Genomic DNA, 18,443 nt, shown 5'->3' with positions numbered 1-18,443 from the left:
TACTACCACAGGAAATGCATGAAAGTACCATCTTCACAGCTAGTCCCAGTTCAGTCTCGCGGTGCACTGCTAGGCCGGGCTGCTGACAAGTTGGGCAAAGCGGGGAACCAATCAGCGAGTTCAAAGCAGCAACTTGAACAAGCATAAACTCCTCTTCTGGAGGTGCGGGAATGGCATTTTCCTGTGAGCCAGTCAGCCCGAACTTGCGCTCCGTTGCTGAAACCGCGCGAAGCGATTCGCGAACTCTCGACGCTTGCAGTTCTGCAGTTTCCGCGGACACAAATCGTGTTTCCAGGTGAGCTTGAATAGTGCGACGTTCACTGGGCGAACAGTCAACATTGCGATGAGCGGCAAGGTCGGCCGCCGGCGCATCCGCGGCAGCGAGCGTGCGCCCGCGTTGCAGCTCCGTCGAAGCGCCGGAACTTGTCGATGGCATGGGACTGCCTTTACTGGCGGTTGTTGGCTGCGGAGACATCTCGGCGTTGAACGACACACCGCGGAAGCGCGTCTCCGATGCTCTGCAGTCGGGCGGCTATGACCGCTGCAAGCTCACTCCGTAATCTGTGCTGGACGAACTTGCGACGGGACGCTCGCGTACGGCGAGACTCACTGGCATGTCGATCGTCACCGGTGAAGTAACACTGCGCCCGCGCTTCGACGGCAAAAGATCATGGTTCGTCTCACTATCGCTGGCTGGTGCTCGACTCGGCGCAAGATCCCGCAGCACGTTGGGCGAGAGATCGCACAGCACGTTGGGCGCGTACTCCGCCGATTCTGAACGGACGCTCGGCTCGGCCGAACCACCTGCTGACAATCGCCGCTTCTTCCTTGCTGTGACGGGCTTGCGTTTCCGCTTCCCGTAGGCATGCTTCGTCCGGTACTTATTTTCGAACGTGCGCGGATCCATTGCACGTGGCCGACGTCCTCGAAACACAAGAGAAGGAAAGTCCAGAAAGGCTTCCCAGCAGCGGACAAAAGCAGACGCTCCTTGCGCTCCTTGCCTCGGCCGCCATTATGGCGCGGCGTCGACCAATGAGGAGGCACCTTACAACGAGCCGCGGCGCAGAGCCAATCGGGGCGCGGCAGCCATTGGCTGCTCCGTGCTGCCACTCTCCTGTTTTTCTTTTTTTGTGCGCTTGCTGGCTGGCAGGGAAGGAAGGGAAGGGCTGGGACAAAGAGTCAAAGAGTCGGGCTTTCCAACGATACCAAAATGGCGGCGCTCCGTGGCGGGAAAGCCGAGCAGTCGCGCGTTGAACTTCGCGGCTTTTTCGCGATTTCGGGCGGATTTGTGGACGCCGGCACCGACAAATATATTTATTTTAAGTGCTTAGAGTTTGTTTTTCGGTGAAATATTTCAGTACAAGATAGAAATGATGCTGTAGATTCTGAAAAGCGTACTTTTCAAAAATCGATTTTTTTCGCGAAAATCGCGATCTGATCCCCGCTTCCCCCCTTAAATAGTCGCTCTGTAAAGACCATGTATCGTCGAGTCTGTAGCTGCATCGGTTTGGCCCCTACGGCTGCCTTTTATTTAAGTTCAATCTGTGTTTGTTTTCAGGGAGGTGATTGAGAAAAAGCCGGAGGAGTTCAAGATCAGCTGTCTCCGGGATATCCAGACGTTGTTCAACGTTACCGGAAACCCATTCTACGCTGGATTTGGCAATAAGATTAATGTGAGTATGCACTAGAAGCGAAGGGCTTCACACCAAGCAGCTCAGCTGGTAACTATAGGAGTTAACCTTATGTAGTGAACAAGTGGCACTGTGGAACAGAGGCCAAAGTGCAGGTGTATAGAAACATACTTGCTTGTGTAAAACCTGCAATTTTTATTTTTATCTCTGGAATCTCGGCAGGGCGTATCTCTTACATGAGTCGGGCATTAGAGTACCTGCTAAAACCACTGATGACATCGTGAATGAACACTGGCTACACCCTGCGCATACGTTCCTTCAAAATTCAATACCATTGATCAAGTCCTACTTCACTCTTCAACGCTCCTGCTCGCAATGCTGCTAGCATCTTCAGCGAAGTTTATCAGCACACTTGCAGAGATGGTCGTTGTGCTGAAGCATGCGTTATAAGTGACACCTTTTTAGAGCACATCTCTTTGGCGCTCGTTTCGTGTCGCCGTCGCGCCTCACTGTAACCAGCTTTGTAGCCAGGGCCAGTGCGCTGCTCTAGCTGCGCACGCTCCTGGCGCCATCTCTAGCACGCGGCGCGAGCCTTGCTCTCTTCGCTCCTCCTCCAATGCCACCCCTGTGCGGCGTTAATCAGAGCGCCAGCTCGGTGGCGGCTGATCTCGATGATGTGCTGCTGCCAAAGTCGAAATGCACAGCCACTGCCGTTCGCCACTGCGTGTACCTATTGCTATGCATTGCAACAAAAAGTCAAGCAGAACTTGCAGAAATAATAACAAAACACAGGTTTTTTGACAGAACGAGACAGAACACCACCACATGGGCATCAACCAAACTATTCCAACCAAAGCATGGCCTCCAAGACTTGCATGCATTAGACATGAAACGCCGCCGCTGGCTTGACAGGTTTCACTTTTGCTGGCTGTGCTTTCCAAAACCATTGACGCCAAAGTGAACGGTCAGTAACCGACGTTTGGTCACCATGGAACGGCGCAAATTTGAATACAGCCAAAGAAGCGATATTGTGCCTGCTTTCATTCTTGCTGATTATTGTGAACAAAACTGTGGACATGGTAATATGCATAAACGAAGTGCATATGAATGAGATGTGCACGGAGAGGTAGGTGTATTTCATTAATTAACAGCAAAGATTTCTTCAACAACCTTCTTTATTGACGTAGTATGTTGACTTTTCAAAATATTTACCGGAGTGCACGCTTTGTGCATACCATCAGCAGAGGGAGACCTCTCTTGGGGTGCATTCAGTCCATGAATATGCGTGTGCGATGCGACGCTGCGTATATGTAGTTGCTGTTGAAATCGCTGCCGCAGATGCTGGAATGAAGCGTACGAAGCGTTCTAAGCAGGGAGACTAGAACTTGAACATACAGAGACAGTGTTTACAATAATTAGCAAGAATGAAAGCAGGCGCAATATCGCTTCTTTGGCAATATTCAAGCCTGTGCCGTTTTGTGGTCACCTAACGTCGGCTACTTACGATTCCTTTTTGCATTGATGGCTTTGGAAAGCACAGCCAGCGGAGCGAGCGAAGCTTGTCGAGCCCCCGTCAGCTGCGTTTCGTGTCGTGTGCGTGCAAGTCTCGGAGGCCATGCTTTGGTTGGAATAGTTTTGTTGACGCCCGTGTAGTGGGGCCGCAAAAAGTCTCGTTCTTTCAAAAGAACGTGTATTTTGTTATTATTTCTGCAAGTTCTGCTTGACTCTTTGTTGCAATGCATAGCAATTGAAGCAAGTATTAAGCAGCAGTATAAAGAATAAGAACATCAACACATGAAGTATTAAAGAAAAGAGAAAAACACTACCTCTTTCAAGGTTTCAAGCCCCGATCTTTTGCATGGGAAGCAGACGTTCTACCTCTGCATCATGCCGTGTGTGTGCTAACGATCGCAGTGTCCCAAACGGCATTACGCTTGTTTGGCTTCACGTTCAATGCATTGAAAGTGCAGGCGTTCCAGACACTCTCCATGTTCTAGTACACTCTACTGTTGGGGTTGTCATCGTCGCATCATCCTCACCATACAAGTTTTGTCACACAGTTGTCGTCAAGCGATCGTCGTCATACTCTCGTAGTCAACTCATTGTCCTCATACTGTTGTCATGCATCTGTTGTTGTGCGTTGTTTTGATGCCATTGTCATCATGCCATTGTTGTCATGCAGTCATCGTTACACCATTGTCGTCATGCGGTCATGTTACTATCGTCATCACTTCAGAAATGTCATCCAATTGGGGTCATGCTGTCGTCACCATTATCTGTTTCGTCCCTTCGTCGACGTCATTTCTTTGCCATCCTATCGTAATTAAGCTCTTGTCCTTCATGTCGAATTATTTTGCTGATATTATGCCATCGTCATCATTGCGTCATCCAACAGTTGTCATCATGGATTCGTTGTCATACTGCCATCATCAAGCCGTCATGGTACAGTTGAGCCCGCTCCTGAGCGTTACGCGGCATCTTAGTTATACCCCAAAGTTCGTAGTAAATGGACAATGGCTTAAAAAGAAAAAAAAGAAAGGTGGCTAATCAAAACAAAATTTATTTGCAAAGAAGTTCATGATGCTCATCTGTTTCTGCAGTGCAGATCCGATGAGGGCGGTCTCCAGTTTATTTAAGGGGGGAAGCGGGGATCAGATCGCGATTTTCGCGAAAAAAATCGATTTTTGAAAAGTACGCTTTTCAGAATCTACAGCATCATTTCTATCTTGTACTGAAATATTTCACCGAAAAACAAACTCTAAGCACTTAAAATAAATATATTTGTCGGTGCCGGCGTCCACAAATCCGCCCGAAATCGCGAAAAAGCCGCGAAGTTCAACGCGCGACTGCTCGGCTTTCCCGCCACGGAGCGCCGCCATTTTGGTATCGTTGGAAAGCCCGACTCTTTGACTCTTTGTCCCAGCCCTTCCCTTCCTTCCCTGCCAGCCAGCAAGCGCACAAAAAAAGAAAAACAGGAGAGTGGCAGCACGGAGCAGCCAATGGCTGCCGCGCCCCGATTGGCTCTGCGCCGCGGCTCGTTGTAAGGCGCCTCCTCATTGGTCGACGCCGCGCCATAATGGCGGCCGAGGCAAGGAGCGCAAGGAGCGTCTGCTTTTGTCCGCTGCTGGGAAGCCTTTCTGGACTTTCCTTCTCTTGTGTTTCGAGGACGTCGGCCACGTGCAATGGATCCGCGCACGTTCGAAAAGAAGTACCGGACGAAGCATGCCTACGGGAAGCGGAAACGCAAGCCCGTCACAGCAAGGAAGAAGCGGCGATTGTCAGCAGGTGGTTCGGCCGAGCCGAGCGTCCGTTCAGAATCGGCGGAGTACGCGCCCAACGTGCTGTGCGATCTCTCGCCCAACGTGCTGCGGGATCTTGCGCCGAGTCGAGCACCAGCCAGCGATAGTGAGACGAACCATGATCTTTTGCCGTCGAAGCGCGGGCGCAGTGTTACTTCACCGGTGACGATCGACATGCCAGTGAGTCTCGCCGTACGCGAGCGTCCCGTCGCAAGTTCGTCCAGCACAGATTACGGAGTGAGCTTGCAGCGGTCATCGCCGCCCGACTGCAGAGCATCGGAGACGCGCTTCCGCGGTGTGTCGTTCAACGCCGAGATGTCTCCGCAGCCAACAACCGCCAGTGAAGGCAGTCCCATGCCATCGACGAGTTCCGGCGCTTCGACGGAGCTGCAACGCGGGCGCACGCTCGCTGCCGCGGATGCGCCGGCGGCCGACCTTGCCGCTCATCGCAGTGTTGACTGTTCGCCCAGTGAACGTCGCACTATTCAAGCTCACCTGGAAACACGATTTGTGTCCGCGGAAACTGCAGAACTGCAAGCGTCGAGAGTTCGCGAATCGCTTTGCGCGGTTTCAGCAACGGAGCGCAAGTTCGGGCTGACTGGCTCACAGGAAAATGCCATTCCCGCACCTCCAGAAGAGGAGTTTATGCTTGTTCAAGTTGCTGCTTTGAACTCGCTGATTGGTTCCCCGCTTTGCCCAACTTGTCAGGAGCCCGGTCTAGCAGTGCACCGCGAGACTGAACTGGGACTAGCTGTGAAGATGGTACTTTCATGCATTTCCTGTGGTAGTACCCTACAGTCTGAGTGGTCCTCACAAAGGAAGAGCGGCTCTAGAGCTTTCGAGGTCAACATCAGAGCTATGCAAGCAATAAAGAGCATTGGGAAAGGACCAACTGCTCTTAATGACTTCTGGGCCACCATGAATGTCTCGCATCGTGGGTTACACCACAAAACATATGATGGGCACCTCAAAAAAACTTTCAAGCCTGCCGCAGCGGCAGCTGCACACAACATCTTCACAGATGCTGTAGAGGCAGTGAAAAAGGTGTACACTGAAATGGAGACAACATTTTCAAAGAACATTACAGTAGTGTATGATGGCACATGGTTGACACGCGGCCACAGCTCCCATACCGGCGTAGGCTGTATAATTGATTTCCATACAGGGCTTGTGTTGGACTGCATAGTTCTGTCCAACTTCTGCCTTGGGTGCAGCCGACAGCCAGCAGAAAGTGACCCCAACTATGCTGAATGGAAGCAGCAACACCAGTGCCAGAAAAACACTGATGTGAATTCTGGAAGAATGGAGGTTGAGGCTGCACTACAGCTCTTCAGGCGCTCCTTGAGCAGAAATGATCTACGTTACACAAACATAGTTTGTGACGGGGACAGCCGCATGTTTCGCACTCTATGTGATGAAGAAGTTTATGGTTTTGTGCAGCTATCTAAAGAGGACTGCATAAATCATGTTAAAAAACGAATGGGGGCTGCACTTCGCTCTTTGGTGGCCAAGGCAAAGAAAGGAGAGCCACTAGGTGGAAAGGGGGGCCTGACACAGCAGCTCATCAAAAAACTGACAAACTACTATGGCCTTGCTCTGCGGAACCACTCGGAAGTCGAGGAAATGCAAAGGGCAGTAATGGCAACGTACTCCCACATCACATCAACAGATGATGAGCCCCATCATGAGCTGTGTCCCCCTGGCCCCCTTAGCTGGTGCAACCACCGGTCAGCTGAGGCAGAAGGGCAGCCAGCACCAGCTCACAAGTACAAGCTTTCAGCTAAAGTTGCTGAAGCACTCCTGCCTGTGTACCAGCGCCTCTCAGACCCTCAGTTGCTGGCCCGGTGCAGAGGAGGCAAAACTCAAAACGCGGCTGAGAGTCTCCATTCAGTGATATGGTCACTAGTATCAAAAGACCAGCATGCCTCACTGTTTGCTGTGGAAACAGCAGTGCACGAGGCAATTTCAAAGTACAACTCGGGCAGTCTGAAAGCTTATTCAGACCTGTGCACAACATTGGGCCTGCGCCCTGGTGCCCTCTCTCTTCAGCGGGCTGTCGAGAAAGACTCCCAGCGAATGAAGAAGGCACACAAAGTCCATCTCCTGAAAGGACAGAGGGCTAAGAAGTCACCTGCTGCCAAGGACACCAAATTCTACAATGCAGGAGCATTCTAGACAGTGTGTGCCAGTATGGAACTTTGAGGCTTGTTTTCTCAAAAGTTTGTTTTGAGCTTATCACCTCGCTCGTGGAAAGCATAGCACGGCAATGGGAGCACGGATTTTAATCCTGTTTGTTTTGCTGCAATTGGTGAAGTGTGCCTTATGTCAAGACAGTCTCAGATTTACCATTTAGGCTCACCATTTTTTTATTACACAATAATTGGAGCATGATACATTCTAAACATAAAGAGAAGGTGCATACTATATCGTTTAGAAGAAGAGCAGAGAAATTTAAAAAGAAATTAAGAGAATCTTGACTTAGACTATACTTCTTAGTAACTATTAAAAACATTTACAGACCCATAACCCATTTTGCTGTCACGCTAGGCTTTCCACGAGCAAGCAACATGTGAGCAATATATAAATAATGATAAAATAAAAACTACTGAAGATATGATTGTGAAACTTTGCAGCTGTCTGTTTGATGCTATTTCGAACCTGTATGCCAAATTTCATCACTCTAAGATAAAAAATGAAAAAGTTAGTTCCGATCCCCTCATCCCCCCTTAAAGCAGAAGCGTGCTCTTCACTGAGGCCCTTGGCATAGACAAGTTGCCTGAGGCTCTGTGTAGCCCATTGCTACAGGCACGCTTATGGGTGCTGGCTCCGAAGTTTCATCGTCATCAGATTCCTCCGCGTTGCTCTCCACCCGCACTTCACAAGCGATGCCCTCGTCCGGGCACGGTTCCGCAATATCAGCATCTTCATCCGCATAAAAAAGTCACCCCAACCAGTGTCAAAGCGCCCCATGTCAGAGTTGATGACGCACTGCCACAGATCGCCGCCGGACCAATCATCTTTGGAAGCATCAGGCTCGGCATCAGGCATTGCGTTGATGAAGCTGGCCTTGCAGAAACAGTTCCTTACGCAAGTGGCCGTGACCTCCGCCCAGGGCGCCTTCGCCATCTCAACGGCAGAATACAGTGAAACTCGGAGCGGCAAGTTGCTCGGAGTGGAGTGCTCGGCAAGTTGCTTGCTCGGAGCGATGAGCAAGCGCTACACAACGGGGCTCCTATACGATGCCATAAATGTGCATAATACAGTATGCTCAAATCAAGCGGGTGCACTTTTGAAGTGGTATTGGGCGGCAGGAAAAGTAAAGTAACTGCTGCCAGAGAAGTTCGCACGGTGTACGCTGAGCACTTGTCGAACACGAGCAGCACGCGCCTTCCCTGCCTCTGCATGTCACGGTCAAACTCGCCCAGCCACTCTGCGAATAAGTTGCACGTCATCCACGCTTGAGTATTGTGCCTGTAGCACGCAGGTACACAGCTCCATAAGCAACGCAGCTTCTTTGATTTTCCGATTACAAATTGCACGCGCTGGTCGCTGCCATCCATAGTGCACAGAAGGACTGTAACGCGCACTTTACTGTGTTTGCCGCCAGTGCATGAGTCGCCCTTCATGGCATGCATTTTGTCTGACAGCATCTGATATAAAATAACACAGCTTCATCTGCGTTATACACATTCTGCACCACGTAGCTTGGAATAATGACTCGGTTTGTTACAAGCCACGTGGCAACGTCTTGCTCACTTGCCGAAGCCACCTTGCCGACAATCAATTCTACCTGGGTAGAAGTCGGGGAAATTTAGCAGGAACGCAAAGTTTTTGGCTTTGCCCAGCATCATTAGCCCACTTATTGGAATGTTGCGAGCCCGTACGTTGACGAACCACTTTAGCAGCGCATCCTCTGCATCCGCATAGGTGGCCTTCTGCAGGCACTTTCTGTTCGAGTCGGCTTCGGAGCTAGCGATCTTTTCCTTGTCCTTTTGCATCGTCCAGATGGTTGATTTCGACAAGCCGTACATTTTCACCAACTCACAGTTTTAAGCACCTTGAGACAGTTCCGTCAAAACTGCCCAATTCGTTGCCATGTACAGCGCTTTTCGTTTTGTGGCTGCTGCATGCATGGCATTCCTGTTCTTCCATCCTGAACTACAATTCAGGCCCAACTAGAACAACACGTGGAAGTGAGGAAGCATGGAGACTAGTGTGGATAGGCTTGCTTCGTGGTAACGGCCAGAAGACAAAACTTCTGAACTTTAGCCGGTGCCTTAGCACGCGCGCCGAGGTAGCGAGGGAGTTGCAAGAAAGAGCGAGGAGAGGGGAGCGCACTTGCCAGGATTGGCGGGAGGGCGATCTTGGAAGCTACACGCCGACACTTGTGGGCAGTGCGTGACGGCGGGGAGAGGGTAGAGGGGTGCGAAACCATGTCTTCTCCTTCCATGCACGAAACGGATAGTTTGCCTCCAAGAAGGCTTTGGCAAACAGACCTCGCGCGCGCAAAGGGGTCGGAGGTTGTCGTTATTTCGCATCACGGCGGCGGGTTTACACCGTCCGTTCACTGTAACCGATCGGTAGGGCTCAAAGATGTTCGTTATACGTGCAATTTTCTGCCATTGAAATAATCTATATTTTGACGGTCACACGGCTCTCGTTTATTTTAAGCAAATGTTTATCTTAAGTGGGGCTGTTATGTGTGGGCTCAACTGTAGTTCCATCCTCGTCTCACCATTGCCTTCATAAAGCCTTCATGATGCAGTCGTTGTCTACGCCACCGTCGTCACATACTCGTCACATGCACTCGTTGTCATCATGTCATCATCCTCAAGCTGTCATCGTTATACCATCTTCGTTATGTTGCCGTTTTTGTTCCACTGGCGGTCACTGTGTCGCCGTCATACAGTCATCATGTTGTCAGGCACATGACCGACCTTGGCGTGCAAGTGTCATAGCGATGCAGGGTGGTACTAGAAAGAATGTATGTAGCATATAGCTGGGGGGAGGCAGCGGAACTCCCAGAATGACCACTAAAAGCTTTAAATTTGTAGAATTGCTACAGATTCTAGATCGCTACACCACAGAAATCACTACAGATTTTAAGTAGAGGGTAATGCGATTGGCATCGCCATAGACAGCCATCATGAAATGGTTTCTCCTGGAATGTTTGCCCTTTAAAGTAGGGAATGCAGGTCTTACACGAGTAAGTACAGTATCCTGTGTCACAATTTCCTAGCAATGCCTTTCGCCCAGTTTTATGCCACTTATCCACAGTTTATGGTCTGCTGATCATATTGATAATGCGGGCGGCGCGTTTGTCTGGCCACTCACAAAGCACAAAAAGGAATAGCAGTCTGGCCTGTGCATCTATGTGATACTCGATCGCCGATAAGGTCTACAAGTGTGAACATAAGCACGCATTCTGCCAACAGACTTTCCAGACATGGAGGGGACCTGACATGGATTCTTGTTCCACTACTATGGCCGCCGGTCTAGCTGGCGCATCTAATCTCGCGCTCCATTGCAGATAATGTCTCTGACTGCAAACATAAAAACACGCACGCTACTGACAGACTTATCAGACACGGTGTGAAAAATTGGCTGGAGAATACTTAATCGACATAAAGCATAACCATCCAGTATCTCATATTTACTTTGTTATATCCGTGTTCATTATATTGAGCTTTGACTGTACAAACTTGTGGGTTGCGTCATAATGCACTGCAACACTTAAATGTAATCACATCCTTACAGATAATCATCAGAGATTATAATTCTGCAACATGTTTTTTTTTTCTTTGGCAGGACACGTTGGCCTATCGTGCAGTGGGCATTCCCGTCTCGCGCATCTTCACCATCAACCCCAAGGGAGAGCTGAAGCTGGAGCTGATGCAGAATTTTCTCTCCTCGTAAGTTTGTCACCTGCCGTCGTGGGGGCCCTTTGGCTATCGTATTGTGCTGCTGACTGCGAGGTCACCGGTTCGGTTCCCAGATGCAGTTGATGCATTCAGACAGGGCAGAAACGAAAGAATTTGCCAGTGGACTGAGATCCTGGTGTCAGGCTTTAATTAAAAGAAGCCCCAGTGCTAAAAATTAACCTGACCTCATATTCGCTGTGGCATCCCTCCTAGATGAACTGTTGGCTCTGGGCACTTACCGTATTTACTTGGATCTAATGCGCATTTTTTTTTCCCAATAAAACGAGTCCAATAATTGCGTGTGCGTTAGAATCGAGTACAACCCTAAACCTGCGTTACGATATCACCATCGGCATTTCAAAATGGCTGCCTCCTACGTGCTTCGAGCCAAGCTTCCATAGCTTCCTCCATGCGCTGTAGTGCGTGTGCTTAGGCATTGGCTTAGGTTAGTCATCCGTCAGTCTTTCCATTTTCTGTGTTTGCTATATCAGCATGGAAGTGCCGACTGCGAAGACACGCAGAGTTCATCACAGTGCCGCAATTTAAAAAAAAAAGTGATCACGTTTGCGGAGACGGACGGAAATTGGGTCGCCTCAAGTGTGTTCGGAGCTCCTGAAACTTGCATGCTGGACTAGTGCGAACAGGAGAGGCATTCTACTCCGGCGGCTGCTGCGGCCGCGCGGCCCCTATCTTGAAAGAGATCTGCGATGGAGACAGTCTACACGTCTAGGCGCGCTGCATTGTGTTCTCGTCGCTTTGTTCGTGTTGAAGCAAGAGGCCACACAAAGGTCAATTCGCCCGCTCCTACTACTGCACTTCCTCACTCCAGCATTTTGATAAAGAGTTTCCATGGTCATAGAGTCGGACGTGTTCATGTTTGCTTGTGCGTGCGTTACGCCACGCTTGTTAATTTAGTTAGTACGTAAATGTTTCATAAAACTACTATCCTTACTTTTTGTGTAGTTGACTACTAATTTGCTATCGCAATCGATGATTCCTTCGAGTTTTGTGCGAAACTCTCTTCTTTAATTTATTGCAACTTTAGTGCATAGGGAGCTAATCTTGTTTTTCCAAATGAGAGAAAGTTGTTTTTCTGTATGAAAGAATGAGGTGCACAGTACTGCAAAGGACTTCTCTTTTTTAAGTCGTGGCAAGCGGGTGCACGTTACAATTGAGGGCATGTTAGAATCGAGTAAATACGGTAAATGTGTGAATTGTTACTTAGTCTCGTATTCCTCATACTCTGGACTTGTGGATGAAATTTCTAGTCATAGGTGGAGTTAAAATGTTAAAAAATTGAATTATTAACTGATTACTGCTCCCAAAAAATCTAGGAACCTCATGCCTCATTATTAAAGTTTTGACCTTAAGCAAATTCACAAGCTGGTAAAGTCATTTTGCTTGATTAAGTGCCAGTCTTGGTTATCAGAAGGCTAACCTCGCAACCAAGGTACAGCTTTGGGACCGGAAACAGAATCGGTGTGCTCAGTGTTGAACTAAATTGGTTGATAGATTGATGGTCTATGCACTGGCACGACTGTCTGATCGGTTAATTTCTGGGCTCTTGCTGTTGTTCCGTAGGTACCACTGTCTGAGCGACGTCGTGGACCACGTATTCCCGCCGCTGCACAACACCCTCGAGCTGGGCCGCAACGGGACACAGTCTTTCTCGGCGTGCGAGGAGTTCAGCTCGTTTACCTACTGGCGGGACCCGATAGCACCTGTCGAGATCGACATTGAGGAAGAGCCGATGAGCAACAAGCCCACCGGCAAGCCCAACAAATGAGGCAGAGGGAGGCACACCTATTGCGCCAGCCACAGTGTGTGGTTGGCTGCCCCCCTTCTCCTTCCACGGGTATCGCCAACGTCTGTCTAGTCGCCGGGTGAGTGTCGACGTTCTGGTGGCATAAGGTCGGCATATTCGCTCACAAGTACACTGACCCATACTCGCGCAAGACTCGTCTCAAAGGCGTGAGATGAGCGTTGGTGTGTGATCAAGAGTGTGTGTTGACACGACGATAAACAGGAGTGAGTGGCGGTTAACTCGAGCTTTAATGAGTCAGTGATGGTCATTTGAGTGGATATGAGTGCGAATGTGGGTGACTGTCGCTGAATGTGACTGGATGTGAGCATGGATGTGAGTGAGAAATTGCGATGTGCGCATAATGGACACCACACAGAGAAGAAGACGAAACACAATAGCCATTCCGTTGTGTTGGTCTTCTCTGTGTAGCGTCCATTTTGTGTGCAACATGTCTATTTCTGAATATTGTCACGTGGTGGTGACGTTGAAGAACACAGTAGCAATACTGTGAAAGACAAAACTAACTTTTATTGGGCGAACCTGTACCCACAAAAACAGGCTACACTTATAGCACAATGATAGCGGCGAACACGGTCGGCGATCGTCGAAAGTCTGATCAGCGGTTCAAGCGCGTCGGCTTTTATACATCAGTCGTCGAATGTTCCAGAGTAATCGCTGGGACCCGCGTGTCTTCCACAAAGTTCTACATTCACGTCGCGCACACACACACAATCAGATTACACAAGGTTCGGTCACAGACAGCAGATGGAACCATCGATAACATTCCAGAAACCTCCGATACATGCAGACGCGTCCTGCGCTGTGCGATAACATTTGTTAGGCGGTGAAACGTGTCGCCTGATAAAGGCAAGTACACGTGTCAATATCACCAACTAGCTCAACACCAATGTCGTTGTTGGAATATGTGAGTGAGCGCCTGCGAGTGGGAGCACACAATGGTTATAAACATTAGTGCCAGTAAGTGGAAATTAAAGTCATTACAGTCGACTGATTTTTCGGACCTGCCTGATAATTCGGATGCCTTCGTGGCACCGGCATGCACTCCATAGACCGAATGTATACGGATGGCTGAAATTTTCGACCCTGAAACAAACACTATACCGTCCAATTTTTGTTACTTTTTTCTGTGACCACAGCTCTGAAACGGTATTATTGAAGCCGTCACCGTGGCCATTTGGATTATCTCGCAGCCTCAAACCAGCATTCTCGCAAGCCAGTCCACTGGCACCTGTAGTAGTCGTTTTGTGCTATCTTTAGGCCCAACTGCTGCGGTGCTGTGTTTTTCATTTGTAGGACTTGCCGCTGTTGGCAATGGCTTTGAAGCACAGAAAGCACGGCTTTGCATAATGCCTGTTCCCGACAGCTTCGCCGCAATACAGCGCTGTTATGCGGTCATGCATACGCAGTGTACTGTGGTGAAGCATACAAAAAGTGCAAAGGAGCCAGTTTAAGGCGGCATAAAATCTTTTCCTTAGTTATACACACTTGCAGGCTCCCGTTGCAGTATGAACACCAAGACGCCTAAAGCGTTGCAATGGCGTTGACTCCAGCTTTGTCATCCTTCTCACCAATGGCGTCGAAGCACGGAAAACACTGCTTAGCATAATGCCGGTTCCCGACAAGCAGCTTCGCCGCAACAGAGCGGTGTTATGCGGTCATGCATATGCATTGTATTGTGGTAAAGCATACAAAGAGTGCAAAGGAGCCACTTTAACGCGGCATAAAATCTTTTCCTTAGTTATACACATCTGCAGGCTCCTGTCACAGTACGAACACCAAGACGCCCAAAGCGTTGCAAAAATCGGGTTTGCCAAAGTCACATTCACTGCAATAGAGCAGCATTACACGGCGATGCGTGCGCAATGTATTGCAGTGAAGCATACCAAGAGTGCAAAAAGGGCCACTGTCACAGGTAATAAATTGTGTTATACACCTGCCATCTGTCACAGTACGAGCACCGAGACACCTAATAGTTGTGCTGGCAGGCGTTCAAAGCTATTTTGCATGTGGATGTGGCTATTTGAGCCCTTCAGGGCAGTTAAAGGCATGCATTAATTCTTTCGGATGTTTTGACGGTCTCTGGGGAGTCCAAAAAATTGGATGTTGACAGTGTGTATGCAAGTGTGTCGTGCCACAAGGGGGCAAGTCTGAGCAAATTGTTCCCATTCCGACTGAAGCGCCATGCATTTACAGCTCCCACAGACACTAGCGCCAAGGTTTGCTCTTGTAAATGTAGTAGGAAACTCGATGATCAAGGCTTTACAGATTGAGGGACGCTTCAACTCCTCCTTACTAAGGAAAGGTACGAGGGATTTTCGGACACAGTCATAAAGCGGACTAGTTCGACACTGAGTCTCTGGAGTCTCAGTGTCGCAAACATGGAGTCTCTTATAGTTGCATAGAGGGAAAACTGGCGCTGGTGTGCTGTGATATGCGTTCCCGGGAATGCAAGGCTGTGGTGGCTTCAGATACCACAGTCATATTTTGTTGGAGAGCCAAGACACTCTGAAGATTCGTCTGGCTAGCAATGCTCCATCTGAGGCAGTGGTTCATTCTTGACTGAAATAGCGTGTAAAATGCAATTTCCTTGTTTTCTTTAATCGTATGTAAAAATGTCTTTATTATTATTGTTATTATTATATTGTTAAGCCACGAGAACTTGTGCTGGTTGCAGTTATCTCAAACATGAACAGTACCAGCAGGTCACCGAAGTAGGAAGAAAAACAACAGTCTGTGCTCACTGTGAGCCAGTTTCAATCTTTTGTTTTTGTTTACTTGTATTAAATGTGAGTAAACAAACAATGAAAAATTGTCACAGCCAAGAAAATACTTTATATTACAATTTCATTGGAAGAAAAAGCTTTATTTGTGTGGAAGCAACTATTTTAAGACTGGCCTTGCAAACTCACACCTCGGCATTCCCACGGTGGCTCAGTGCCCATTAGTAACCTCGCACAAGACAGTGCCTCCCAATTTCCAGCTTGTTAATGTCATTAAAACATCCACAGCAGCAATGAGCGCTGTTCAGTTGTAAAGTGAATCAAATACCCAAAACATGCAAACAAAACTACAGCCAAACTGACCTGGTGCTTTTTGTTATTTTCCCGCAGGTTCTCTCACTCACAGTCACCCATGCGCCATCCTTCCCCCCCCCCTTCTAAGCCAGCCAAGAAGTGGGCCAGGCATCCAGCACCAAAGACTCACTGTGCCCTCCTCCTTCTCGCCATCCTCTCACACTTCACTGTCCTATCATTTGCCAGCATCCTCCATCATCGTCGTCGAAGACATTGTCGCACAACCGCCGAACGAAGATGTGAACAAATCGTAGTCTGCAATGCCGGAGGCCTGTCCATTCGTTCTGTGATACTTGGTTTGTTCGTTTTTTTCTTTTTCTTCTGTGGTTCTCCTTCCCATCTTCTTTCGCGCCGATGTCGGAACAAGTGGCGAAAAAGAAAGCTTCGAATACAGCCGGTAATTTAGAAGGGCTGGACCTTTCTGGACCCGAGGATTGCCAAACTAACGCAAGAAGTGTGTCACTGAATGCGCAATTAATATATAATTTTTCTCTGCCCGGTTTTCCTGGGATCGTAGATTTATCTGCAGTAAAGATTGAAGAACAGTCACGGTTATTTAAAGGCTATTACAAGACAGTCCCAGCAAAGGATTTGAATGCCTTCCGTCTCTCATTTTGACTTCGAATATAAGATGACTTGAAGCATTTAGGAAATGACGCATATGTTATCACACGCCGCATTTGGATTTACACACAATGCAAGCAATGCAAGCCATAAAAACAGGATTAATGTCGTATTCTTTTTCTGTTGGTGTATCTTTACTGTTCCTTCAATGGCTACTAAGAGTTTCTGATCCCTTTGAAAATATTTATCAAAGTTTCATCAGATTGTGCTCACACACAACTTGGCTTGTCAGTAGCGTTCTTGCAGTTGCCAGATGTTGCTGTTGCAACACTCATTTTCTTTTTTCTTTTCTTCTATTGTCATCACACTACTTATGTTTGACCTTTCCACTCAAGGTAGATCCTTGAGGTATTGTTTTCATTATTTAGTTGATATATAAAGTTGTGTTAACCAGCGTAATAATCACCCACGTGCGTTTCATCCGGTGCTTTCAGTATGCACGCTCGCATTTATTTAAGAGACAGTTTTAGTTTGGTGCGTCTAGCACAATAGCGGGCTCGAAATGCCCATGCACGAGAGTCTATTAGGTGACTGTCGCTGTAACACTTACTTTGTACTGGTAACATGCCCATGAGTGCTTAACGTTTAACACACACATGCTATTTTTCAGATTTAACGCTTACCAGCTTTGCATGGCTCATGTAAATTAAGTGGCAACATGGCAGCTGTCCCAGCTGCTCACTTCAAACTAGAATTGACTTCGTTCGTCCAAATTAGTGTGTAAAATGGCTCTCGCTTAATCACAGGCCGCTTTAACGGCAGAGTATTTGGATAATTTTGTGGCGTTTTCGATACCATGTTCGAACGTCTTATTTCAAACGCTTTTGAGGCCTAACAAGAGAATTGTCTAGGATGACAGCGCCACCCATCAGGCAATGTCGAGAGCTAGCCGCGACGGGACATGGTCTCAGAGATCTGGTGATCTCGGAGGCCATAGATGGCAGGCTTGTACTGATTTTGCCGCAGATGCAGGCATGGAAGGTACAAATACAATGCACTCCTGGCTGTAATTGTGCTTTTTTTTCACACTTTTCGCACACATGAACACACTCGACTTGGCGAATCATTAAAATCACTTATGTGTGTGATCTACGCAAAATTTGAAGCTTAAAAGAATAGTGTGTTTGGGATGTAAACGATATTGTGCTATACTAAAACTCACTTCCCACAAAATTTATTTGCAGAACGGTAACTCTACTTCCCCCCCCCCCCACTGTTATGCTAGCATTAAACTAAAGCTGTCTAATGTTTCAGTTCCTTATTAGCTACTGTGTTGTTTCCACCATGTGATGTGCTCATTTTGGCACCTTAGGAGAGAGTAGTATATAATAAATATGATCCTAGCTGTTGAAGAACTGCTTTGTTTAGTTAAATGAGTATCAGGGTCAATTAACAATATGTGAGAGTTGTAGCCTTTCTCCAAATGGCTGAGTTTTTATACTATATATATATACTTTTTTTTTCTGTGACAAAGTCATGTTCCATTCCTTGTCTAAATGTCAACACAAGGCTGGTACCTGTGTTTGACTATCATTTATAGTATTCTGTTATTTGTTCCCAAAAGTGCAGAGATCTTTGCATGTTTTTTTTTCTTCCAAGTCTAGGATTGTGCGTTGGTAGTTGTTTTTAACAGTGTTTTTCTTTATTGATGATGCACGTTTATTAGTGTAAATACTTGCAGCTTGCAAAGACATGCATTGTTTCATGCCCAGTGATGTACGGTGAACCCGTTTTTCTCTTCCCCACCACTACTTGGGTGTGCTGTTTATTTCTGTTAATAAATGTTGTTATTACAGACCCACTGTTTTCTTTGTTGAAGAGTTTTGTTAATGTTAGAACAACCCTTACCCCAAAATGTTTGTTGAACTGAATTGCAGGGTTTTCGAACCATAGGCCCCTTGACAGTGTTGGTAACATTTTTTTTGTTTGGGCATAGTCGCCAGGTCTCTACCCATAACACTTTAACTTAGCAGAGAGTCACTACATGATGATGATGATGACTTGCTCGGATTTTTTGAAATTACAATTATGTGGGAGCGTTGGAGTGTCAAAGTCGAAAAAAGTGCACA

At 47.8% G+C, this 18,443-nt stretch overlaps 1 protein-coding gene across 4 annotated transcripts in view; it reads left to right on the top strand.

Moving 5' to 3' along the window:
- The window catches only part of Lpin (phosphatidate phosphatase LPIN), a 125,153-nt gene extending 106,975 nt beyond the window's left edge, over positions 1-18,178 (top strand). For all 4 annotated transcript variants that reach the window (XM_050181499.3, XM_050181498.3, XM_050181501.3 and 1 more), the window contains exons 15-18: positions 1,559-1,673; positions 10,739-10,842; positions 12,433-12,734; positions 15,787-18,178. In XM_050181499.3, the coding sequence (XP_050037456.2) occupies positions 1,559-1,673; positions 10,739-10,842; positions 12,433-12,637 (424 nt within the window). In that variant the 3' untranslated portion in view covers positions 12,638-12,734; positions 15,787-18,178. The remainder of the gene's footprint in view (positions 1-1,558; positions 1,674-10,738; positions 10,843-12,432; positions 12,735-15,786) is intronic.
- Positions 18,179-18,443: the final 265 nt, after the last annotated feature.

This window comes from Dermacentor andersoni, chromosome 7, assembly GCF_023375885.2.
Source record: "Dermacentor andersoni chromosome 7, qqDerAnde1_hic_scaffold, whole genome shotgun sequence".
Classification (NCBI taxonomy): Eukaryota; Metazoa; Arthropoda; class Arachnida; order Ixodida; family Ixodidae; genus Dermacentor; species Dermacentor andersoni.
Note: the sequence above shows the minus strand (reverse complement) of the source record. Positions and strands in the feature narration are given on the sequence as shown.